The sequence below is a fragment of the Mya arenaria genome, chromosome 11, assembly GCF_026914265.1.
Source record: "Mya arenaria isolate MELC-2E11 chromosome 11, ASM2691426v1".
Taxonomy (NCBI): domain Eukaryota; kingdom Metazoa; phylum Mollusca; class Bivalvia; order Myida; family Myidae; genus Mya; species Mya arenaria.
The window spans coordinates 15,109,801-15,136,226 of record NC_069132.1 but is presented as its reverse complement, the minus strand read 5'-3'; the positions used below and the strand labels follow the sequence as shown (position 1 = coordinate 15,136,226).

Genomic DNA, 26,426 nt, shown 5'->3' with positions numbered 1-26,426 from the left:
TTCTTTTTGTTGTCTTTTCTAATTTGCAAATGAATTATTGCTTCACTATTGGAATAATGAAAAACAGCCTGTTTAACACAGGATGTAATTGATATCAGCATCATTTGTTTCATCCCCAAATGGAATTGAATTTGCAGAGATAGCGAGAGTTGAGAGAGAAGAGTGAGGGAGAGAGGATTCAAAGCTCAGGTGTATCATGGTCCACAGGGCCTCACAAGACAAGCTTATTAGCAAAGGAAATAACAGACCCTTGTAGTGTTTAAAAGAAAACATCCAATTGAATGTCATTTCATTCTTTCAAGTTATCTAGAATAAGTCATGTCCTTGAATTGTCCCTTTATTTAAGTCAACTGAGTTTTTTAAGTTATACATGGTATCATTTGTGATTTCTTCTTAAAACTGCTGAATAAAGCGCACTTGAAGTAGTCACTATTAAGTCACTATTGGTTTCATACCACAATGCCTTTGGCATCATGAGGTCATCATATCAGCAACTGTCAGTGCTTAGAGCTTGGCAGACAATTGGGTGTGCATAATTTATGGCAGATCGCCCATACAAAACAGATTGTCCCTGGTTTTGGTCATAAATGGTGCCCACATTGGGTCATGTAGGCAGCAGACTGTGAGATGTTTAAAGAATAAAAAATATCAAAATCGTTGCCAAAATTTCTACATCCTTACTGTGAAGTGTGTTGTTTTCGTAGATGCCTTTCTAGGTTGAAAACCTCATAATTTGTTATATCAGAATGTATCCGCATTAACTACTGATTTCCAACAATTTTGTTGCAGAAGTTGTATAATTTATCTGCTCATCTGTATGCAGGTCAAACTGTTAAAGTGTTTGTGTCATGATCAGCAGCAGCACCAGAAGAGTGACACTGGCCATAATTAAAAAATGGATAAAAAAATGTTTACATGAAACTTGGCATGCATGTTTGCAGTGACATACTCATCCCTCTGTCTAAATAGCTTTTGAGATATGCCCCTTGATCAACTGAGAAAAACGGTTGAATGCTTTGCATCGTTTGAGGTGCTCTGTTAAATAAATTGCAGCCAGACACCATCAACTAAAGCTGTTGAAGTCACATAACTTTGGATGCTTATTTATTCTGAAGGAAAACATTTTCACCAAATCTGAAAGTAATCATACAAATTCTGAAAATGAATGTCTGAAGTTCACTGCCAATCTCTGTCATCTGGGACAGAATTACTTGGCAGCTTGATGGAGTAATTCTTGTTTTCAGTTTAAAGATTACTCAAGGGAGATCATTCTCAATCAGAAATGATTTACACTGAGTAAAACTATGGCTAGATATAGATTATGGTTTCCGGAGAGAAAAGGAAAACTTGTCAGCTCCTAACTAAATGGCATCTTATGTAGCTTTTGTCTGATTTTATATATTCTATATAAAGTGTGTTTTTTGCTGGTCAAAAACTTCTAGAAAGATTTGCAAATGGATATATTTCTGTGTAGACAAATATCTCTACATAGTGCACCATCTATTATAAGGAACAAAAACCTTAGAAAAAAATCTTGTTTCAGTCTGCACGAAATGCACAAAACCGTAGGCCAATTGATGGTAATAACAAACACGTTAGGTTCGATGAACTTGCAGTTTTTGGTACAGTACAGTCATAACAACTGTATGAGCTTTATTATGATTGGCAAAGTTTTCAATGGATTGATTAATTTCAAAGAAATCAAAGGCAGTATACTTTACATAATTATCCCCTGCCTTGAAAAGGCGAGGGGATATAGTAATGGTAGGCGCTATTCTGTGTGTGTGTGTGTGTGTGTGTGTGTGTGTGTCCGTACGGCCCACATTCATTTCTTTGCATCTCCTCTTACATTTCTCATGCGATTTCTACCAAACTTTCACAGATTGATGATCATGAAGTGAAGCAGCGCATATTGTCGGGCTTTCCCGATTTGACCATTTTTGAAAGTTATTGCCCTTTGCTTATTTTACATTTAAAATTGGTTTCTTCGCAACTCCTCTTACGTTTTTCATGCCATTTCTACCAAACTTTCACAGATTGATGATGGTAAAGTGAAGCAGCGCATATTGGCGGGCTTTCCTGATTTGACCATTTTTTAAAGAGTTATTGCCCTTTGCTTATTTTACATATAAAATTGGTTTCTTCGCAACTCCTCTTACGTTTTTCATGCGATTTCAACCAAACTTTCACAGATTGATTATCATTAAGTGAAAAAGGGTATATTGTCGGGCTTTCCTGTTTCGACTATTTTTGAAAGAGTTATTGTCCTTTGCTTATTTTACATTTAAAATTGGTTTCTTCACAACTGCTCTTACGTTTTTCATGCGATTTCTACCAAACTTTCACATATTGATTATCATAAAGTAGGGATGCAAACGAATATTCGAATATTCGATCGAACGTTTGGTATTCGAATGTCAAAATAGGTATTCGAATATTCGATGTTTTTGTTGAATTAAATTAAAAAACATTTTGCCTACAACTGTCATCTTCGTCTGTCTTGTTTTTACAATGATGGACCTGTTATGCCAGAGGTGTGAACTTATGACACTATACACGCGCCATATCGGATATATCGCCGGGAACTATAAACAGTCCCCGTAATTTTGTATTTACTGACTGTTAGACAAGTGAAATCAGACACATTCCAATTATTTTTCGAACATTTAAGATCGGCCTTTATACCAATGTGTTGTCTTCACTGCTAATCAAGCTTGGCAATATTGCGCAAATCGCCATGATGATTCGAAGGACATGTGATAGTTATTTGCTTTAAACTGTTTTCCATGTTTCGTTACAACGCTCTTGCGTTGAAAAGTAATTGTATGGTTTAACATTTAAGTATATTTGTCCTGTATTTATGTAAAATACATCAGTCAAAATCGACGTTTGGGCATGGTTGGTGTCGTTTTCTATAAATATATTTCGTGAACATCAATCCAAGAACGAGGCTGCAAGTACCACGTTGGAGCATATTGTCATTTAACCTGTAAAAAACGAAATTTCCCGATCTTATTTTGCATTGTTTACAAAAGTAAACGCAGAGGAATAGATATAGTTCGTTTTTTTGTTTAAAATATATCGCTTTTTCTTGGGATATATTCTGAAAAGGGGGAAATTCAGAGGCTATTTTGTGGAATGATAGGTGTCCGTCGCGTGTACCGAATACGACAAAGAAGGGTACCAGGGCCCTGGCTATAACGTTAGTGAATATAAGTTTACTACAATTCTCAAAGGATCATTTTGGTATTCGAATATTCGAATATTCGATCGAAAGACTTACCGAATATTCGAATATCAATTTTGTCATTCGTTTGCATCCCTATCATAAAGTGAAGCAGCGCATATTGGCGGGCTTTCCTGATTTGACCATTTTTGAAAGAGTTATTGCCCTTTGCTTATTTTACATTTAAAATTGGTTTCTTCGCAACTGCTCTTACCTTTTTCATGCGATTTCTACCAAACTTTCACAGATTGATTATCATAATGTGAAGCAGCGCATATTGTTGGGCTTTCACGATTTGACTATTTTTGAAAGAGTAATTGCCCTTTAACTTGGTTTCTTCACAACTCCTCTTACGTTTTTCATGCGATTTCTACCAAACTTTCACAGATTGATTATCATAAAGTGAAAAAGAGCATATTGTCGGGCTTTCCCGATTTGACTATTTTTGAAAGAGTTATTGTCCTTTGCTTATTTTACATTTAAAATTGGTTTCTTCGCAACTGCTCTTACGTTTTTCATGCGATTTCTACCAAACTTTCACAGATTGATGATCATAAAGTGAAGCAGCCCATATTGTCGGGCTTTCCCGATTTGACTATTTTTGAAGGAGTTATTGCCCTTTGCTTATTTTACATATAAAATTGGTTTCTTCGCAACTCCACTTATGTTGATGACTATAAAGTTGATGACTATAAAGTGATGCAGCGCATATTGTCAGGCTTTTGCTATTTGACCTTATTTAAAAGAGTTATTGCCCTTTCTTAATTTTACGCATTTCTTATGTTCCTGAGAAACTACCCTTACCATTGATTGGCTTTCGTTACAAAAAAATGTCCCATGAGGCGGGGGATATAGCTGTCTGTGACCGCTCTTGTTAAGCTACTAACATAAATTTATAGAATATATATTTAATGCATCAAAATATATATCCCTGAATATTGCGTGACTTAAATTGGCAGTGCAACTGGGCTTTGCTTATCCAACAGAGTCATTCTTGAAGTTACAACATCCTTGAGACTACCCGGTACACCTACCATGTCAAAAAGAGACCCAAGAAATGTATACATGCATAAAAATTTTAATTTCTTTCTTTTCAAAATAAAATAAAATTATACCTGCAGAGCTTAATTTTCTAGGGAAAAGAAATTTTAAAGGCAGCAATTTATATGCTCTCTTAAATATATGACCATTTGAATAAAGAATAAAGATAATTATACCACTGATACAACATGAAGCTTGTGCAGGAACCATGTGACTTAAATGTTCATTTGTGACATTTTCAATGAATGGGACAATATCAAGATGAAACAAGCATACATCTTGTGCAGCAGTATAGGATGTCATTATCTTAAAAAATCATTACAATGAAGGAATGAAAACTCTTTTTGATAGGAGGTACTTAGGTTTAAGTGTAAGTGTTATTTCAGGGTTGCTTTCAGAACAATGCTATTTATTGAAGTCTTCATTTCCGTTATAAGGTGTATCCTACTCACTTTCAAGTGTTGATTGGCCTAAATAAAATGACCTATAAGTAGATACATATATTAGGACTCCAGTTTTCTACAATGTATTACGATATAAATAATGAATGCCTACATATCAATACAAAAGACCATTTTCATAATTCACACTTCACAGTTTCATACTTTGCAATTTCATTATTTTTTCTTCACAAATTCACCATTTCACACTTATCAATGTCATAGCTCACAATTTTCCTTAATTGTGAAATTGACAATTGTTTTTGTATTAATGAAGTATGAATTATGAAGTCACTACCGGTGTAGCATTATTATGCCAAGGCCAGATCTGAAAAAACATACTTTCATAATCTCTATCCTACATAAAACAGTACAATCTTGAAAAAGTTTTCTTCATCCCATATTAAATAAATCCAAGACCTTCAGTATTACAACTGTCCATCAAACCCATGGGCTGATGCCACATTTTGACAAGTTCTTAATTGTTTTCTGTAGTATATCCTGAAAGTGATAAGGAAATGTTCCAAGTTGCCCACAAAATACAAATTCTGTTTGATGGTGATTGTTCTCATTTAATGTATGATGCTATTATCTTAATTGGCTGACCTTTCATCGCTGTGGTATTTCTGTACCTGTGGGTATTTGTGTTTGTTCTACATTCTGTGATTCTTAACTAAGTATCTTTATCATTAGCAATGTTGTTCACTGATTTTATAATGTAATTCTGGGTTTATTTGTTCCATTATGTTATAGAAAGTAAATTTTGTATTTTTGTTACTATCAATGTAAGGAGACATTGAGATGCACACATTTGATTATTAAAGAACACTAGTTATTGTAGCATAGATCTGTAGATTCCATATTCATTCTGGTTTAGTATTTGTTAGACATCACTGGTTGCTTGTTTAAGTATTTCACTTTGGTTTGTATTTAGAGCAGTAATAATTCTTTCATAAAGCATGACAAGAGCACTTCACCAACATAATTTGCCACTTTTACAACATACAATTTTTAACGTCCTTTTCCAGGGAGTCACAAAATGAGTTGAACTCGCTCACGCAGCTGATAGAGTCAATGTGGACGCACTATGAGCCCACGGTGGACCCACACAACCTCAACCTGGACGAGATGTTCTCCTTCCTGCAGGAGGAACGCAGCCTCGACAACAAGCCCGGGCACAGTAACAAGACACTAGATGACATTGCGGATGAGCTAAACGAGCTGAATGATTTACTCAGCCAAGACATGGTAGGTTTTAGTCTGCCTTAGGGAATAATATATTGTTTTGAACACAGCTGAACTTAATAATATTCTTGTTTTCTTTTAATGAGATTCATGATTGTATTTGGGATTTAATCATTTTTTAAGAGGTTATTCTATTTGAGTACATTCTCATAGTAATTATTGCATGATTTTATTTTTGCCTTTTAAATATCACTGTTAACATGGTAAACTTCATTGCAACCTCTTTATTGAGGTAATACACCGCTTTAATACTTGCTTTAATGCTTTGCAACGTTTTTTTAATAGTCCTTTTACAGTTTGCAGTATTTTTATATTTTGCCTCATTTTATCATTTTTAAGGATTTTTGGGAGTATTCATTTTATATTACTGAGTCTACTGGGAGACATATAATTACATGTTTTTGCGTCATTCGATGCGACCTGGCTTAAAAAGAGTAATTTTTTTCAAATAGGAGTGGTCTCTCAAAAAAATAAGCATTTTGAGGAAAATAGGTGCAGTAAATAATCTGCGAACCAAACATCGATTTGGTGTGGTCTAAGATGAAATCATAAGCAAAAACCAGAGAAGAAAGTCGACAGCAAGCTCTAATCTAGAAGTCTTGGAATAACTTGAGTGTTCCACCAAAGCATTCTTAGAACAAGTTAATCAGGTCTTTGCTTACACTCTATTTAAGGAATCTTAGCACAGACATTAACTGTGTAATGCTTAAGAAAATGGAACCCTTCCTCAGGATATCGGCTTGTTATAAATTACCGGTATTGGCAACGCAGCAGGACTTCCGTAATAGCTATAATCAGTGTGTTTGGGATAACTCATTGTCAGAAAGTGAAAATTACATGTATCAGACAGAGACCACCTCTGTAAGTGTTAGATCACTATCGGACAGACTCTTCTTTGTGAACTAGTGATGATCATTTTTTACAATGTAGTAATTTTGTTTTTAAGTTTTTAAGACCTTATTAATTTAAACTTGATACATTATTTAATTGTAGGGGTTAATTTAACTTAAGTTAAAAAAGGTAAATGATATCGTTCAAAGTAACTTGCAAAAAATAAAATAAAAATGAAATCAAACAGGTGAAATAAATATTTACAGTATAATTTTAAATAGTACACATTTCATTTTTATTTCTAATTGTTTTGAGTTTGATATGTTGATTATGTTGACCTCATTTCAATTCCAAGGAAAAAGAATATTGTCCGATTTTAAATGAATAATAGAGGAAATGGACTTTTATTGATCTAGAAGAGTTTTCAATAGACCCTGGTTATAGGACCATGTGTTTCTCATAATAGCAGAAAGCTGGTTCCTCACAGAACTCTCTGATTGGCTATCGGGTCTCATGAAATAACAGTGGGCAAAGTTTGAATGTGGCATCTCTCCATGTTTGAGCATTTGATAACTGTATAGGAGATTGGGCAATTGATATACATTGTGTTATTTAGAAATACTATAATATAATGGTTGCAATATTAGCAATATTAGCTGGACTCATTACTATTGGACTCATTTTGAAGTAGATGTTACCTGGAGTGAACATTATTTTGTATATACTTTCGATAAATATACGATATCTTACGGAATAACATATTCTCCAAAGGAAAGTTTCACAGTAAAACAACAAGTGATTTTGTACATTCATATTCTGAATATAAGAATATTTATACCTGTGTGGTTATAAGTGGATTATTCACCTCTGTTTTGTGATTTTCTGAAAAATGCTAGGAATCCGAAACAAGAGTAAGTAAACAAACTGTTCTAGAATAATGAGAACCCCTTTAGTTTAGCAGTTTATGAAAACTGTTGCAAATAACATCATTGCTTTTCTACTAATATCAGCATGATTTAAGTAAATAGCTGAAGCGTTTTGAACCTATTTTTCATACTACAAGTTTTCTGCGTGTGTATCATTAATTATAATACATACAAAATATATTGGTTAACATTTATATATCTGTTTGAATATATTTTGTTTTTATAGTTAAAAGCTGTGGAAAAATATTACTATCATATTCCCCCTTAATCAACAACCAAAATCAGTCCACTTTCATTTTTAAATGTATAATGACAAACAAGTTACTAATAATTTTTACAGCCTGCTGTAGACTTTGACAGCATTTTTGTGGCAAGTTTTTAATTCATTTTGCCTCTGTTTCAAATTCTAATATGCCAATAATGAGTCTTCTATTTCAATATTGTCTCTCAGAAAAATCGTATATACTGTACTCGTTTTATCAGCTATTTTTTCCTCTATGTGATGCTCTGTTACACATTAATAAAACAAACATAAAAATCATCTTAACATGTACAACTTTTGATATTTTCTGTGACTGTTATAACAGTAAAAATATCTGCATAAAAATGTATTTCTCTTGCTAAAAGTATGCTGCCCTATTTGAAAACAATATCTAGGCCATTTCTTATTGTTTGTTTGGCCAGCTGTATCCAAGGGAAAAAATATCTAAACGAGGATAATTGGTATCGATACTGACAGTAATTATATACAGCAAGTTTACTCATAACAAAAATGACAGTTCCATCACATTAAGGACCGGTTCAATTTTATATGCCATATTTACTGTCATTGTCAGTTTCGGAAATTTAATATCAGTACTGCGCTGGAAAAATGTTATCAATTTGATTCTTCATTCAGATAGAAACAATTCCAGAGGACAGATATAGATTGACTTTTGTCCTTCATCTTAATAATGTTAACATAATCATAAGTAAATTTTCAGCTTAAAATGTTTAATTAAATGTAAAATTAGGGGTCAGTGCTTAAACCCTAGCATTAGGGGTAATCCTACTTTTTATCTCAATTTAAATGAGGTTTGACATGCAAAATGTACATTATTTTCAGAGGGGGGCCTTTACGTATACTCTGCATGCCTGGTTTGAAATGCATCTGCATCAGCATGAAAAGAAGCTTAAATAATTAAAACAACTAAAAAAATAATCCAATTAAGTTTTTAAGTGCTTTTAATTAATCATTAAGTTATGTTTTTGATTTGATATTCAAGCTTCATGCTTTACAACATTTATTATTTGAAGATTTAATATTCTGTTGCTTATTAAGCAAGGAGTTACAATTATCATCCTGGGAATGTTTAAATCCCTTTAATAACCAATATCAAATTATATTTTGTATATTTTTAGGAGAAGCAGGAGCTTGAATTGGCTGGTGACCGTCAAGTACGCGAGGGTAGCATTGATAACCTGCCCCCACCCCCAGAGATCTCCGCATCAACAGAAAATCTATCCATAGAAGAGCCCCTCCCACCCCCGCCTGGTGACGATTCAGAACCCCCAACACTCCCACCAAAAGCAGGCGGTGTGCCTGCACCACCCCCACCGCCACTGCCCTTTGACCAAAATGGCTTCATTCCACCACCCCCGCCATTCCCGCCACCGCTAAGGCCAGAAGAGGGCCGACCCACACCACCCCCACCCCCCGTACGAAGGGACAGCCATCTTTCCAATAGGAACAGCTTACTCAGCAGAGCCCGGGGCTCATCACTTACCTCCCTTGAATATCAAGAAATCCAGAACGCCATCAATGAGATTGATAACATAGAATATGAGTATTCATCCCAGCCTCCGATCCTACCCCCAATACCTACCATCCCAGCTCCACCGCTACCTCCAGGGGTAGAAATGTCACAGCAGGCCAAAGAAAAACTTGCTCTCAAACAGAGCCTCTCAATTGAAGTGCCAGACAATATGAATCAAAACAAACTGCAGGTACAGGGACCAGGCAATGTGGAAGCCCTTTCACCAAAGATGGCTGTCAAGTTAAATACTCTTCTGAGTGGGCCTGAGGATGCTGACACGTTGATACCCAATGGAACAACCACCCTGACCCCGCCTACCCCTATGAGCCCAGTGTCGGACGGGGGTGGGGATTTCGGGGAAGTGTATGACTTGTTGGATTACGCTGAGAAATACTTTAACGACCACCCAAAAGATATTAGTGGTACCCTGATGAAGAGCTTGAAAAACAAGAAACCTTCAGAGGTGAGAAAATGGGACTCATAAAAAAATATATATATTTTTTTATGTCTAGAATGTTTTTTTGCAAACTAGAGATGTTTTATTCTAGCATTTTAAAAGCAATAATAGCTGAAAGAGAGCTGCTTTCTTTTTTTTCTCTAAAAATTGTGCATGTCTTTTGTAATTTTGATACAAGTGAAGAATTTATAGTGTCCTTTGAACCTGTTTGGTATGAAAGCTTGTGCTTACTGTTTACCTTGTTAATGCATACTTAAGAATATTGCTAACAAAAAGGCAGTTTTGATATTCAAATGAATTTGTACTATTCCAGAAGGACATTTTAAGTAAAGAGCAGATGCTACGATTCTGCAAGTCCGGGCTGATTGCTACATCACACGTGAAGATACACGATACTGAGAACGTCTTCCTTGCGTGCAACATATTCAAGGTATTAGCTTGCTAATTTTTCACGAAACAATCCTCATCCTTTTGCTTTAAAGGATTGTAATTACAGTCTATTATGAAATTGTTGTAAAGATGATCCATTGTTTTGAGTTTTTAAATCAAATTTGGAAGAAAACAAAGAGCTTTATTAATTCGCAATATCATTGAACTTGTGTAGGCTGAGAGGCGCTCATGAGAGAAATATTTGAAATCTTTTTTTTTTAAAGCAATATTCAATATTTCAAAATATACTTGTTTTGTGTTAATAGTTTCTGGATCCTTACTTGATATTGTGGTTATTTATTTGACTCATAAAGAATTATATGTACTGATGTTATTATAGATCATTGATATATATCATTCCTAATCAAACACCAACCCAGCACAGTAGCCAGTATCACTGTTTCAAAACTCATGTAGGAGAGCTTTATTTTTAGGATATTACGAAATGCCTGAAGGAAGATGTCAAGGACGACTCATCTTCCAGTGTGATCCAGACAGTGATCAAACACGGCATCAAGCGGATCGAGCTGCGCGATGAAATCCTGTGTCAGCTGATCAGGCAGACCAATGAGAATCCGGACGACAGTAGCCTCATTCTGGGCTGGCTCTTCCTCTGTCTGACTACAGCTTCATTCGCACCTAGCAAAAACCTGCATAAGGTGAGTGGGTGTTAACTATGTCACAACATTGAAATAAACAGTTCCTGACAGTAAGGAACACAGAAAATTACATACTGTAGTAGAATCCCACTGGCCTAACCTGCAGGGACCAAGGAGAAAGTTTGAGTCACTAGAAGTTTGAGTCAAGCAGATATCACACATTTCCATGTTTTTACATAAATGAGCTTTTATTTCTTATAATAATTGCATTTTATACTTTGATAAAAACCAATAAACCTCAAAAGTATATTTTTTACTCTATTTCCCTACCGTATTTCATATTGTGAAAAAATATACCAAGAAAATGAGTTTACTGAAAGATACCATAAAACATACAATATAGCACAATTCAATGATAAAACAAAATCAAGCATTTACATTTATATCACAGGCTCTGAAGATGTTGTATGTTTTCACATTCTTCAAGGAATTTATGTTAGGTGTCACATGCGGCTATTACAAATTTTTTCGTCGTTCACAAACTGTGATGCCAAAGTACCTTTGATCACAATTATAACACCAGTTATTTGATTACCACATCATACGATATAAGCAAAGCAATCAAAACAAGTTGAGAATATTGTACCTAAGACCAAGAAAATCATTTAAACAGTGTGAGTATACCATGTGACAAATTGCATCATAAATGCTACGTTGGAAGGCAACATTTTGCTTCGATATGAAGACTTTAAACAAAGATAAATTACTATTTCATCTAAAACATAGCACAGCCTACGACACTAACAGAGCCCCACCTTTGGTCTTTTACCAGAGTTTGATTCAGAGTTTAGAGTATGAAAAGACTTCGACAAACCTTTTTACAAAACAGCAACCTGACAGAGCACTGTCAAAACAATGTATTGGAAACAGGTTTTTCGAAGTGTTTGTTGAAACTTATCTCCTTATCAAACTCCACTAATAAACTGAACGCTGTGCTCTTTAAGCTGCATAGACTGCCCTTTGCTTCATTTAAAATGGTGTGGTAGAAGAAAAGTTGACGTAATTTATACTCACACTGTTTGAGACAGGACAGAAAAAAATCAAGCCATGCGGTTTTAATTCTTTATAAACATATTTTATAGAAAAATTGGTACTTTGTACAAACATCGAGCCATTACGAAAATCAAGCAAAGTGAGTTATAGCCAATGGGATTTGATTAGAGTTGAAGTACTGGAGTAGCTTGTAAATCCTGTGGTCCCATTATTTGACAAAGTGAATTTAAGTTCTAGACATGATTCCTATATTTTGCTGGTCTGAACAATCTTGCGTGTCAGTGTAAACAGACAGTTTATTGCCCAAACTTTGACTGACATAAAAGACCGCTAAGATGTCTATTCTGTCAAGTAATGTTTCCATCCTTTAAAACTCCATCTGGTGATAAAGAGAAGAAGCCATCAATTGTATCATTGATTGTATTACTATGAAGTGCAGTGTCATCTACAATATATTCGGATGAAAAGAAACTGTAGAAGTTTTTTTAAACAAGACACCTTACTCTATTATTGGTTTTCTAAACAAGTAATTGTCACTGACATTTGTAGCAATGTTTGTTACATTAATTGTCACTGACATTTGTAGCAATGTTTGTTACATTAATTGTCACTGACATTTGTAGCAATGTTTGTTACATTTTTCATAAAAACAAACCTTATTCTAACTATTGAATTAGTTGTATTGGTATTAATGTGAAAAAGTATTCCATCTTAGGATGTCAACAATTTAGTGAATGCTCAAAGACTGACTTATGATATAGTTATACTACATAATAGGAAGCAAACATTGCATTCAAAGTAAAATATTTGACCTTTCATATTTCCAGTACTTGGTGTCATATGCTAAGAGGACCCGTTCACACGTGCTGGTGGGGAAGTATGCGCAGCAGGTGGTCAAACAAGTGACAGTTCCTCGTGCAATGGCCCGGAAATACCCACCATCAAATGCAGAAATAATGGTAAGTTAGATAAGCGACAATCAACATATTACAATATACATTGTTATTGTTTAGTAACAATCAGGTGCAGAAGACAGAAAGTCTGCTGGCATCAATGTAGTGAGAGAAAAAATAGGATCCAATGAAACAATTATGAAAAACTGTTTTGTTTTTGTGGTTAGAAGAATCTGTAAACAAATTGTTTTTACCACTTCAAGTACAAGTATGAATCATTATTTAAGATTGCCTGTGGTACTTGTAAAAAAATAATACTTTCTATCTGGTTAACATTAATTTATTCACAAGAAGCTTTTTGTTTTGTCGAGCCTGCATAAATTGTTACACAGAGCGGTTTAGAGCTATTAAATTATTTCTGTTTCTGTTCACAACACGGCTTTTATGTACCCAAATATTGTACATTTTGTCTGGAGCCTATATATCTAGATTACAACTGTTTGTCAGTTTCAGAATATGTCAGGCATTAGTTATGATGGATGGAAATATATGTCTCACTGTTTCAATGAAAATTTGGATGCCGTTTTGTTCAGACCAAGAATTCCTGGAAAATGAAAATCATACAATATTTCTTGCTTCTTGACTGATATACTTTAATAAAGAATATTCTAGCCGTGAAATTACATTTGTCTCAAATTGAAACTTCTATTCTGACAGTAATTGATAAATAAGTAATTTCTGAAATATGAATGACCTGGTGCTAGAACTTTATTACATTTCCCTATAGTTCTCATGGTTACATATTTTGGAAGTAAAAAAAAATATGGTTAAATCATAAAAGATAAAATACATAATGACTACTATAAAATCTACTCTTATAACTTTAAATATATTTAATTGAATGTGATTTTTTTCCATGAGCCACAATGTATGATATAAACTTCCTGTTATTTCTCTTCCAGAGCATGCGTAACCTATCGCCACTGATCTGCAAGGTTCACTTCATGGATGGGAAGACAAAGGCTGTGAGCATCATGCCATGTGACACAACACATGATGTACTTGCCAAGGTGGCCAAGAAGATCGGGCTGCAGTATGTAGAGGGATGGGCTCTCTATGAGGTACAGCAAGGGGAGATGAAAGGAGTTCAGTTACAGAATACTTGCAACTAAATTTGATTTCATGTACTTTGACTCTGAGTGAACACTTTAGTCTATTTTGAATTAAGTATGTAATTATTGACCTTTAGACTTCAGTCTTTAGGGAAAGAGGTTCTCTATGGGGAATGGTTGTAGGAATTAAAATATGGTAACTTCCATACTATCTACAACTAAATATCAAAGACACCAAGCAACATTAAAATATATACTGGTTTTGTACTTTCTGTTAATAATTTCATGAATTATTACGCTACTAATCTTTGACAAGGCTTATTAGAAATAATAACAGCTAGTTGACATTACTCTGAAGTAACTAATAATAAGTCACACATTTTTTTGTGAAGAATGTCACTGATATTGACTTGTGTCTGTAACTTATACTCGTTGTGTTTCAGTTGACCCTGGAATATGAGCGCTATATCCGGGCATATGAATATGTGGCAGATGTCCTGGCTCACTGGGAACTGTGAGTATATAATGATAATAATAATGTAAGATGTATAAATGTAGCCTTTTGGATCAGTAAAAACATCATTGAAATAATTAAATCATCAGGAAGAAGCTGATTGTGAAAATTGTACAAGAAGTAGAACATCAACAAAGAAATAAAAAAGTAATTTATTGATTAATATATGTGTTTAGGTCAGAAAGACAATCCTCTCAGCTGAGCAAGTATGAGACAGTGTCGAAGAAGGGTCCCAAGCTTGCGCTGGGTGGCAGCGATGCCAAACTTGTGTTCCGGAAGCGTGTGTACAGGCACGTCCATGACATTCCAAATGACCCTGTAGAATACCACCTTCTGTATGCGGAGGCAGTCAACAAGGTGGTCAAGGTGAGAACAATTTATTTGGAGCTGCACAAATTTTATGAAGAATATATATACTTGTTGTTACTAAAACATTTTCTATCACAAATAATTAAAAGAAAAGAAGAAAAAAACTGAACTGTTTGGAAATTTCTGGAGTTATTTTATTACTTTTTCAGTTTATTGGGCTTAGTGTTGATAAGGTTTATCTGAAAATAACTGATTGCATACATATTTCTCAACCTTGCAGGATGAATTTTCTGTGTCGGACACTGTAGCGTTACAGTTGGCAGGCCTCCAGGCTCAGGTGATTCTTGGGGAGTATGAGGATGGGAAAGCTCAACGTTATCGCGAGGTGGAGCAGTACCTGTGTCGACGTATACTCCAACACCAGGGCACAGACTGGGGTGTACAGGTCGCTGCTGCACATAAGGTATGGGCAAGTTTGGTAATACATCCTGCTTTCTTCACTGTCCTGAAGGAATGCTCTTGGAGGTATTGAAATTTTTCAATGCACAGTCATGAGAGATTTCAATTTCAGTGTTTATAAAAATCTTTTAAATAATCATTCAACTAAAGTTATAGTAATAAAATTCACAAAATTGTGCTCATTCTATGGTTCATTTATTGTATTCCAGAAATATGGGTGTGGTAAGTCTGAGTTGGAGGCAAAGGTGTGGTACCTGACTTGTGTAAAGCAGTTCCCGCTGTATGGCTGTACGCTCTTCCCCATCGTACACAAGGGACTCTGGCCCCACGCCCATGACGCCCTCCTCGCAATCAACATGGATGGAGTCAAGTTTGTACGTGCCAAAGACAAATGCGTTCTACATGACTTCAAATACTCAGACATTGAGTCCATCGCTCTCGACCCTAATGACAATTATGTAACCATGGAGCTCAAGAATGGGGCAGCAAAAGATTGTCCCCAGCGATGCTTCATGTTCGAGACGAATCACAAGGAAGATCTGGGCAATCTCATTGCCAGTTACTCCCCTGCCCATGCCGCATGGCTCAAACCAGACTATGAGGGAGTGAAAAAGGTAAACATTTGTTACATTACTCTTTCAAGTATTTATATAAACTGTTGTAAGTGTTGTTTTTTACAATATATACATGTTATAGTGTCTTCATATCTCTTCATGTTTTGTGTTAATTACCTTTACTTTTACACATTGTTGCAGTCAATATCACAGATTGTTTAGCTTACAAGTAAATGTTGTCATTTCACACTTTATATTTTTAGGAAATATGTGATTTTTATTGTTTCTTATTCCAAGATGTCATCATCATCATTTTAAATTCAACTCATATATTTTCCATGATTTATAATTCCTATCATCATTACCACAATTCTCATTGTTCATGTTCATTTTGTAGCAAGCTAAGAAGGTGAGGGTCGATATCTAGTACATTCTGTTATCTCATATAGTTCTTACATACACCTTCATTCATTATGTTTCCAGTTTATTATGTTCATGTTATGTTCATGTTATGTTTCTATTCACCATTATACTTTTTTCCTCATTTTTCATACATCTTTTGTTTATCACATTTCCCCCTTCCTAGTTCATGTTATGTTTAGTATACCACGCTCCAATATCATTTAATGCGGTGTAATAGTTGTAGTTCACCTCACATTATGCACCTAAAGAGAATACACAAATGACTATGAATATTCTGAAGAGTCAATGTACTTTTACATGGAGTTAAAGGGGGATTGGACCAAAATTAGATATTTATAAGGCACTGAGGGGCAAATGCTTCCATAAATCTAATAAAATACAAATTAGTGATACACTAATATTTGAAAGCATAAACAGTGATGATAGTTGAAAAAATAGCGAAATAAACAGACGAAAATGAAAAACATTTTGAAATATTAACTAAAAAAAAAAAAAAATAGACACAAAAATGAAACACATTTGGAAAAATTTATTCTAGAATTTGAATGCTCTATTACAAAATATGTCTTAAAATAGATCAAGAAATTGCAAACAAAAACAAACAAAAACATTTCTTTACTTCTTACATTTGTGGGGTAATTTGATTTTTGTATTTTGTGCTACTTCTTACATTTCCGCAGCATAGATGACTGTTTTGAGCTTGGCTACCTTTAATGAGGTTATTTTGCTGCATGAAATTTGTTGCAGTTTGTATGCAGATGTTATTTTAATTCACTGCTCTGTAAACATAGTGATGAACATTTAACAGGTTAAACATTGCTTGGTACCAAAATGTTTTCAAAATGTTTCTATTGAAGATCAGTATTCGTACAGTAATCTAACGTCTAACCTCTGAAACCTGCTGCCCAAAGTGAGAGACAGACAATGTGACTAGGGTGATGTGATGGCCTCAATCATCATTATTACACCTTACGGCAGATGGAGAAAACTTCGAAGTTTCTATTCCTGGTTCTGGCATTGCTAAATTATTTATTTTAAGTGTGATTAATTTTAAGCCAGAGCAGAATTTTTGATAACATGGCCATTTCTGGTGTTACTACTGCCTACGCTTATTTACTGCAGACACAAAGTTGTTAGGACGATATTACAGTGTAGAATGTGTTATCTCTGTATTGAGCTAAAAGCAGAAATACTGTAAAATTCAGCCTTAAAACTGGCTTGTCACATTTTACCAGTAAGAACTATTGCAGCACTTCTGACATCAAGTTGCGAGTAAAATAGTCCAGCTTAAAACTGGTTTGTCAAATGTACCTGTAAAAACTGTGAATCAAGTAATCAGCAAAATAAGTCAGCTTAAAACTGGTTTGTCAAATTGTACCAATTAAAATTGTTAATCAAGTTATCAGCAAAAGAATGTAGCTCTTATTTTTATTCTTGCTATATGCTTATCAGTGCCTTCAATTTATTGGACCAAAAAAATGTGTGTCTCGGAACTGTTTCTATAACTTCAATAGAAAAATCAAGCCTATTGTTTTTGTATGTGCTATATATTTCTATGAAAGACTTACAGTTTGCTGTATGAGTACATTATTCCTTATTTTCAGCATGGGCGCATGCTCGATGTTGTATGTATTCTTTAACTTTGATTGCTTTGCTTTTGTGTGTTTCATTTTTACATTGTACAATATAACCAGACCTGTGCACTGCTGTCAGGGTGATGGGAGGCTGTGCACTGCTGTCAGGGTTATGGGAGGCTGTGCACTGCTGTCATTGTTATGGGGGGCTTTGCACTGCTGTCAGCGTTATGGGAGGCTGTGCACTGCTGTCAGGGTTATGGGAGGCTGTGCACTGCTGTCAGTGTTATGGGAGGCAGTGCACTGCTGTCAGTGTTATGGGAGGCTGTGCACTGCTGTCATTGTTATGGGAGGCAGTGCACTGCTGTCAGTGTTATGGGGGGCTGTGCACTGCTGTCATTGTTATGGGAGGCAGTGCACTGCTGTCATTGTTATGGGGGGCTGTGCACTGCTGTCATTGTTATGGGAGGCTGTGCACTGCTGTCAGGGTTATGAGAGGCTGTGCACTGCTGTCAGGGTTATGGGAGGCTGTGCACTGCTGTCAGGGTTATGGGAGGCTGTGCACTGCTGTCAGGGTTATGGGAGGCTGTGCACTGCTGTCAGGGTAATGGGGGGCTGTGCACTGCTGTCAGGGTTATGGGAGGCTGTGCACTGCTGTCAGGGTTATGGGAGGCTGTGCACTGCTGTCAGTGTTATGGGGGGCTGTGCACTGCTGTCAGGGTTATGGGAGGCTGTGCACTGCTGTCAGTGTTATGGGGGGCTGTGCACTGCTGTCAGGGTTATGGGAGGCTGTGCACTGCTGTCAGGGTTATGGGAGGCTGTGCACTGCTGTCAGGGTTATGGGAGGCTGTGCACTGCTGTCAGGGTTATGGGAGGCTGTGCACTGCTGTCAGGGTTATGGGAGGCTGTGCACTGCTGTCAGTGTTATGGGAGGCTGTGCACTGCTGTCAGGGTTATGGGAGGCTGTGCACTGCTGTCAGGGTTATGGGGGGCTGTGCACTGCTGTCAGGGTTATGGGTGGCTGTGCACTGCTGTCAGGGTTATGGGGGGCTGTGCACTGCTGTCAGGGTTATGGGAGGCTATGCACTGCTGTCAGTGTTATGGGGGGCTGTGCACTGCTGTCAGTGTTATGGGGGCTGTGCACTGCTGTCAGGGTTATGGGGGGCTGTGCACTGCTGTCAGGGTTATGGGGGGCTGTGCACTGCTGTCATTGTTATGGGGGGGGGGGGGGGGCTATGCACTGCTGTCAGTGTTATGGGGGGCTGTGCACTGCTGTCAGTGTTATGGGGGCTGTGCACTGCTGTCAGGGTTATGGGGGGCTGTGCACTGCTGTCAGGGTTATGGGTGGCTGTGCACTGCTGTCATTGTTATAGGGGGGCTGTGCACTGCTGTCATTGTTATGGGGGGCTGTGCACTGCTGTCAGGTTTATGGGAGGCTGTGCACTGTTGTCAGGGTTATGGGGGGCTGTGCACTGCTGTCAGGGTTATGGGGGGCTGTGCACTGCTGTCAGGGTTATGGGGGGCTGTGCACTGCTGTCATTGTTATGGGGGGGGGGCTGTGCACTGCTGTCATTGTTAAGGGGGGCTGTGCACTGCTGTCAGGGTTATAGGAGGGTTCAATGTGCTCATTTTTCAACCACTTAACATTCCTTCTTTTAATGCTATATTTATGTTAATAAGTAGTCAACGACTAGTGCTAAATGATTTGTTTAAAAAATCAGTAGTCTGTTCACAGTTCATTCTCATTTTGTTTTACCTGAATAATAAATCATTTTTTGATAAAACACAATTCAGCATGTTTTTTGGCTTTATCAAAAGAATTGTCATTTCCCTAGTTATAAGCTTACAGCTTTATTCTTCCTAAATCCAAGTCTTACTACATCTGTCCATATATACATTTTCTCTTGACTGGAGCTTTATTGTGGGATCTTGCTTTTTATTGAAGGGTATCTGCACAAGTAATGCTTTTATGGCAGTTTTGATAATATTATCTTATCTGAAGAGTTTTGCTGTTTGTAAGTTTTCCATATACTAATATAAAAGTGTATTCATGTTAATATAAAAAACTTATTGAAGCTGTGTACCCAGTATTTAAATTTTGCCTTTTCATCTTGTTTGTAAAATTTTACTGCTGAATTTTAATGATAACAAATATGATTGACATGTTTGCCTTCTTTTGTTCTTTGGAGATTGGGAAAATATATTTGATTGAAAAATTATACAATGTACAGTAGTCATGATATATATATAAAAATCAAAATGATGTTACTATACATCCAGTATGGGGTCATCTTATTTTTTTTAAAGAATTAAAGCCTAGAAGTGTTATAATGACTATTTACTTTCTTGTCACCAGATTTGAGCACCTAGCAAAATGCCAGTTTGTATTGATTTGTACTTTTAATCCACTGAAAATATCAACCAATTGTTTCATTAATTCCAACCAATGTATCCCAAGATTTTGAAAATACTAACTGAAGCATATCGGTTTGCTTAACATGTTTGTGCATTACCAAAGCGTGTCCCTAGTTCTTATCTTTCCAATTTAATATATTTCTTTCTTACAAGAGTTATAATTTCCATGTCTGTGCTTGTTTCAGATGAAGATGACAGACGAAGAGAAATTGAAACTATACGAGGATCTCGTGCGTGCACGTCGCAGCCTCTCTGAGACACGCCTTCTCAACCGACCAATCCAGGACCGCGACTCCAGCTTCCTCAAAAACACACTCAGAAGGTATGGGACTAATGCTTCGAATATATTATGAAGGCACACAAACAATTAACAAATTATTAGGCACTAGTTTGCTGGCAGCATTTCTCAGCAGGTTCAGTTTCTGTCAGTCTGGGCATGGCAATTACATGTATGCACAGAGTCTAAAAGTGAAAGAAACTGTATTTTTATTTTTTGTTCATATTGTGTTGTTAAGTCCCAGAAAGTGTAATAATCTGACTAAAGAGTAAAGTCATGTGGTTATAGTGGTGATTCAATCTCAATCATGTCCGATGCTGATCCTTTCCATTGTCACCTTTCAGAATAACAAAGTCTAAGATGGAGCGGTTACGTAGCTGCTATGCGGGTGGGAACATCGGGATGTTTGATGTGAGTTACTGGTCGTTCAGCAAGGTGGCGCTCAAGCAGTGTCTCACGGCCATGCAGGACCAGACCATGGAGGAACTTGCACTCAAAGTCTTCAACTCCATACTCATATACTCTGGTGTCATCGAGTCCGGTATGTGGACACAGTGGGATATGATTTGTAGAAATTTTCACTTTGACCCTGGAGTTATATATATCCATAGATGTCATTAAACTCATGATTTTGATTTGTTAACTTGAGAAGTTATGAGTTTAAAGCTTTTATTTTATAGAGTCATAAATAGTTTTAACCTTTGTGTGCAACTTAAATATAATTGTTACAAACTATTCCTCCAAAAGATGTGATAGAATACAAACTATTCCTCCAAAAGATGTGATAGAATACCAGGACTGACATTAAAATATCTAAAGAATGTATTATTTTTTTGTTTTTATTACAAATAATTCATTTGAACATGTAGGTGAATATGGCAGTGTTGACCACACGGAGATGATCCAGACAGTGATGCAGAAGTGCCAGGAGAGCGAGGCTCTGTGTAACGAGTATTACCTACAGCTTGTTAAACAAACCACAGACCATCCAGGTACGTATACAGGCAGTATTGTGGAAATACTGGCAAGGAAGAAAGCCTTTAAGTACATGAGTACTAGTGGAAACCTTGAGGTTCACATTTAAACAATTAGTGAGACCATAGTCAGTGCTTAAGATATTCAAACGAAAATATAACTTAAATTTGTACTTAAAAAGAATACCAAAAACTTGAAAGAAATGTTAAGATTATGCAATTTTTTGTTTATTATTTTTCAGAACCGAACAGCAATGTGAATCGGCGTAACTGGCAGCTGATGTGTGTAGCAACCAACTGTGTTGTCCCCAGCAACAGTCGGGTGCTCAAGTACCTGAACTCTCACCTGCGCAAGTGCTCCCTGGATACCACTACAGAGGAGGGGAAATATGCTCGCTTCTGTCATAAGGTGACCCAGCAGTGTAATGTATTATAGTAGGGATGATATAAAAAAATATACAAGGATTTTCCAAAACATTGGAGGCAGTCATTGTAACGCATAAAGTAAAAACAGAGGAATCTTTTTTATATTTTATTTAAACCATATATCTGATTCTACAATAAAATTTCTCTATTTTAAAAGCACCACTAAACCATATGGGCCGCACTCAAACATAAAATCAGCACATGAAAATGCTGTTGTGATTTATTATCAAACTATTTTGCATGTAGTTTGGTGTGCTTTAGTCATAAACAAACTGCATTTATTAAACTGCATTGTGTTCTTGAAGCCATATTGAACTGCAATGTAGTTTTGAAGCCATATTGAACTGCAATGAAGTTTTGAAGCCATATTGAACTGCAATGAAGTTTTGAAGCCATATTGAACTGCAATGTAGTTTTGAAGCCATATTGAACTGCAATGAAGTTTTGAAGCCATATTGAACTGCAATGAAGTTTTTAAGCCATATTAAGTTGCTTTGTAGTTTTGAAGCCATATTGAACTGCAATGAAGTTTTGAAGCCATATTGAACTGCAATGTAGTTTTGAAGCCATATTGAACTCCATTGAAGTTTTGAAGCCATATTGAACTGCATTGTTGTTTTTAAGCCATATTAAGTTGCTTTGTAGTTTGAAGCCATATTGAACTGCAATGAAGTTTTGAAGCCATATTGAACTGCAATGTAGTTTTGAAGCCATATTGAACTGCAATGAAGTTTTTAAGCCATATTAAGTTGCTTTGTAGTTTGAAGCCATATTGAACTGCAATGTAGTTTTGAAGCCATATTGAACTGCAATGAAGTTTTGAAGCCATATTAAGTTGCTTTGTAGTTTGAAGCCATATTGAACTGCAATGTAGTTTTGAAGCCATATTAAGTTGCTTTGTAGTTTTGAAGCCATATTGAACTGCAATGTAGTTTTGAAGCCATATTAAGTTGCTTTGTAGTTTTGAAGCCATATTGAACTGCAATGAAGTTTTGAAGCCATATTAAGTTGCTTTGTAGTTTTGAAGCCATATTGAACGGCAATGTAGTTTTGAAGCCATATTAAGTTGCTTTGTAGTTTTGAAGCCATATTGAACGGCAATGTAGTTGGGTTGCATTCGGCAATTGTTTCAAATGAGCTAATACATTTTTGTTGCTGTATTTAGCTCCAGGAATAAAATGATATATACACTGTCTATTTTGGTCTCAATAGAAGGTTGACTGCTGACTTGTTTATATCTAGTGGGCCAACATTACCATCCATTACTGTCTGCAGACATGCCCATAAAACAGAATCTAGAGTTTTATGTAACAATTTCTATAGCATAGCTCAGATGTTATATGGGATATTGGTGAAAGACAAAATATAAGTGAATTATTTCCTGCACATGGGTATTGATTACATAGGTCATTCACACATTTGTCAATCTGCCTGTCTGGATGGGTTGTGGTGTGATACAAAAACTTGTTTGGAGTCTGCAGAAACCATTGTTATCATATGTGTTGCCATAGATTTAATATATTTCAAGGTCACAGTGTGAAGGCAGCTTTTCCAGTATTTGGTTTCTTGGATGAAAACTTTTAACTTAGGGATTTTTTTTATATCAGATGTTCTGTTATCTTTTAAGAATTCTGTTGTTGTTTTTTTAAGTAAATAAGCTATTTTCTGGTTTTGTTATTAGGCTTTGTCTCATTGTGAGATAGAGTAGCATAGTTCTATGTCTATTTGTCTATTTCCACCAATAGTTTTTACCATATGTGTATTTCTTTGCAGTGTATGATCCGTACCCAAGAGAAGAAGCAGCGGAAGTTCCCACCGTCTGCAAAGGAGATAGAGTGTGTGACTGGGCGTAAACCCATCAACGAGAAGGTCTTCCTCCTTAACGGAGATCATCGGGTCATAGAGTTTGACGCAGCAGCCACTTGTGGGGAAGTAAGTGCTTGTTTGCTTTTTGTTTCATGTAATTTCATGCTTGAACTTGAAAGTAAGTATTGCAAACATCCGTAGAGTATGGACTTTGTTGGGCCAGATTTATGTTAGTTCCATTCCACCAATTTAACATAAACTAAAACATAGTTTGTTGATTTATAAGCTAATTTCTTTTGTGTTACAGCTGATTAAGTCAGTTAAGGCGAAGATTGGCATGAGGTCGGATGCTGAGTGCTTTGCTCTATATGAGATCACACAGGGATCATCAGGTAACATCAATTGAACCTAACATACCTAAGAAAGCCTGTAGAACATGAACATATCGTCACCTTAGTGCAAGAACTCAATATCTGTTTCTATTTCTATATGCAGTTATTGAGTTATTGCACTAAGGTGACGATATAATGGCTTTGATTATGGTCAATACCTATTCCTAGCTACGATAAGCAATACATACTGTAAATAATGTTTGTCTTTGAAGTGTAATAATCTTGTGTTTTATGATACTCCTGTATAACTTTGATGCTTACTTGCTGCTGTGAATGAGAAGTGTGTTATTTCCAAGAAATTTGAGCTGTAAGTTTATCTCTGTTGAATATGTTTTAGACCGGTGCATGAACCATGATGAGCGAATGTCGGACACGCTTAGTAAGTGGGAGAGAATATCAAAGGGGTCCACTGCACGCGAGTTGAAGCTGGTCTTCAAGGTTTGTCCTATTGTATATAGTTTGTTGAAAAAAAAAAAATATTTGGCAAGTATATCAGTGATTGAGAGCACTTCTATTTTAATCCTAGTACGAACTTCATATGAAGTACACTGTACTGCATAAGCACGAAGTTTAACTTAATATTTAAATGAAAGCTAAAATTCTGACTGAATAGTCAGCACTGACCATTGGTTACCAGTCCTTAGATTGACTGAAATATTGAATATTTGGAATAAAATATTGAATTTTTGGAATACCAGGAATAATAAACTGAAGTTATAAACTACCCTTCTCATGTTTCTTGTCCATGTATGTTTTACAGAAGCGTTTGTTCATAGAGCCCTACCTGAACCCTATAGACCCGGTGGAGTGCGACCTCATCTTCCATCAGCTCATAGAGGATATATTTGAACACCGTGTTCCTCTCACACCACAGGATGCTGTAAGTGCTGAAATCATCACCCACACTTTTATTAAATGAGATTACAATACATTCAAGCCTGCGAAATAAACAAACAAAAATGTAAACATTAAACTTTCTGCATATTTTCCAGGTGCGTCTTTGTGCCTTAAAGATTCAGTCGGAGAGTGAAGAAATCAAGCCGGGTGATATTGATTACAGGTGAGATGTTTTCCATCATGTCTTCATGCACTACTTTGTGTCCATGTACATTTAGATGTGTTTTTGTATATGGGCCATTGGCCTATTAGCAAATAAATGTTTGTTGTTGTCATGTCTCTTCCACTTCTGTATACCTTGTACTTTCTTAATTGGGTATTAACCATACATATATGTAGACTGTTTAAAATATGATGAACAAGTTGAATTTCTTCGACATTTGACAATATCCCTTCTATGTGGCAGTTCTGTGATGCGTATCTTGCCACGTGATATGCGGCCGCTCGTGAGGCTCGAGGATATCGTGATCCTTCACAAGTCTATGGCCGACCTGATGCCCGGTCAGGCTGTACTACAGTTCATAGAGGTCCTCAAGGCTTGGTCACTCTTCGGGGCTTCCGTGTTCCAGATTGGGGTAAGTTGCCTGTTAGCAGCTGCTTGGTGCTTCATATTTAAGCTCTCATTAACAGAACAAAACTAAAAACAAATGTAAAACTATGAAATAATTATAGGTATTGTGTGGCTTTCCTTTACATGATCTAAACATAAGTATATGTACATCACTTGTGTTCATGTGTAAAGAAACATCTTGGAAGGTTAGCTGAACTGCAAGGGAAAATATAATATATATGAGTGTTATCCTGTATTACAGCAATCCTACACATCTTCCCTGCCCAAGTCCATGCTATTGGCTGTCGACCAGAGGGGAGTGCATCTTCTAGAGGCAAAAACATTTGTAAGTCCTCCTATGCTGGTGTAGATATAAGCTGCAATGATTTTTAATGATTCAGTAAAGGTTAAACTTTGATTTAATAATGCAAAGCCTGAGGGTCAAGTTTTCATTTTATACTGCAGTCTGATTTGACCATAGCTTAAACTTTTTTCATCCTCTGAAAACATTGTTACTTATTAGAAAGCCACAGGGCACCCAAGAGCTATTTGTGTTTTGTAGAAGTCAATCCAGTCATATGAGTACACAGATGTTCTCCACACAAGCCCTGCCATCAACAGCATAATGATGATCGTCGGAGATGTTGCCAAGGGAAACAAATACATGTTCACAACTAATCAGGTACAGGGTTCTTGTCTAGTCAGCTGTGAAATGTTTTCAGCTATTTTTTGGCTGCAACTTACGTTTTTGAAAGATTTTTTTTATAGACCTTATCCATTTCATTAAATGGCTATTAAGAGATTGTCA

The 26,426-nt window shown here is 36.2% G+C and overlaps 1 protein-coding gene across 7 annotated transcripts in view; it reads left to right on the top strand.

Moving 5' to 3' along the window:
* The window catches only part of LOC128207824 (myosin-I heavy chain-like), a 66,447-nt gene that overhangs the window by 36,825 nt on the left and 3,196 nt on the right, over positions 1-26,426 (top strand). For 2 of the 7 annotated variants that reach the window (XR_008256766.1, XM_052910970.1), the window contains exons 18-42: positions 5,736-5,955; positions 7,680-7,694; positions 8,050-8,079; positions 9,111-9,968; positions 10,276-10,392; positions 10,826-11,050; positions 12,871-13,002; positions 13,899-14,057; positions 14,492-14,562; positions 14,739-14,928; positions 15,152-15,334; positions 15,540-15,944; positions 17,912-17,932; positions 20,482-20,618; positions 20,918-21,114; positions 21,443-21,565; positions 21,790-21,956; positions 23,747-23,905; positions 24,087-24,171; positions 24,509-24,609; positions 24,932-25,051; positions 25,164-25,231; positions 25,475-25,643; positions 25,881-25,964; positions 26,181-26,300. Coding sequence is in view for 6 of the 7 variants with exons in the window: in XM_052910970.1 (XP_052766930.1) it covers positions 5,736-5,955; positions 7,680-7,694; positions 8,050-8,079; positions 9,111-9,968; positions 10,276-10,392; positions 10,826-11,050; positions 12,871-13,002; positions 13,899-14,057; positions 14,492-14,562; positions 14,739-14,928; positions 15,152-15,334; positions 15,540-15,944; positions 17,912-17,932; positions 20,482-20,618; positions 20,918-21,114; positions 21,443-21,565; positions 21,790-21,956; positions 23,747-23,905; positions 24,087-24,171; positions 24,509-24,609; positions 24,932-25,051; positions 25,164-25,231; positions 25,475-25,643; positions 25,881-25,964; positions 26,181-26,300 (4,156 nt within the window). In the remaining variant the exon portion in view is untranslated. Of the gene's footprint in view, positions 1-5,735; positions 5,956-7,679; positions 7,695-8,049; positions 8,080-9,110; positions 9,969-10,275; positions 10,393-10,825; positions 11,051-12,870; positions 13,003-13,898; positions 14,058-14,491; positions 14,563-14,738; positions 14,929-15,151; positions 15,335-15,539; positions 15,945-16,281; positions 16,294-17,911; positions 17,933-20,481; positions 20,619-20,917; positions 21,115-21,442; positions 21,566-21,789; positions 21,957-23,746; positions 23,906-24,086; positions 24,172-24,508; positions 24,610-24,931; positions 25,052-25,163; positions 25,232-25,474; positions 25,644-25,880; positions 25,965-26,180; positions 26,301-26,426 lie in introns of all 7 variants that reach the window. The other 5 variants (XM_052910971.1, XM_052910972.1, XM_052910974.1 and 2 more) reach the window with 5 other exon arrangements.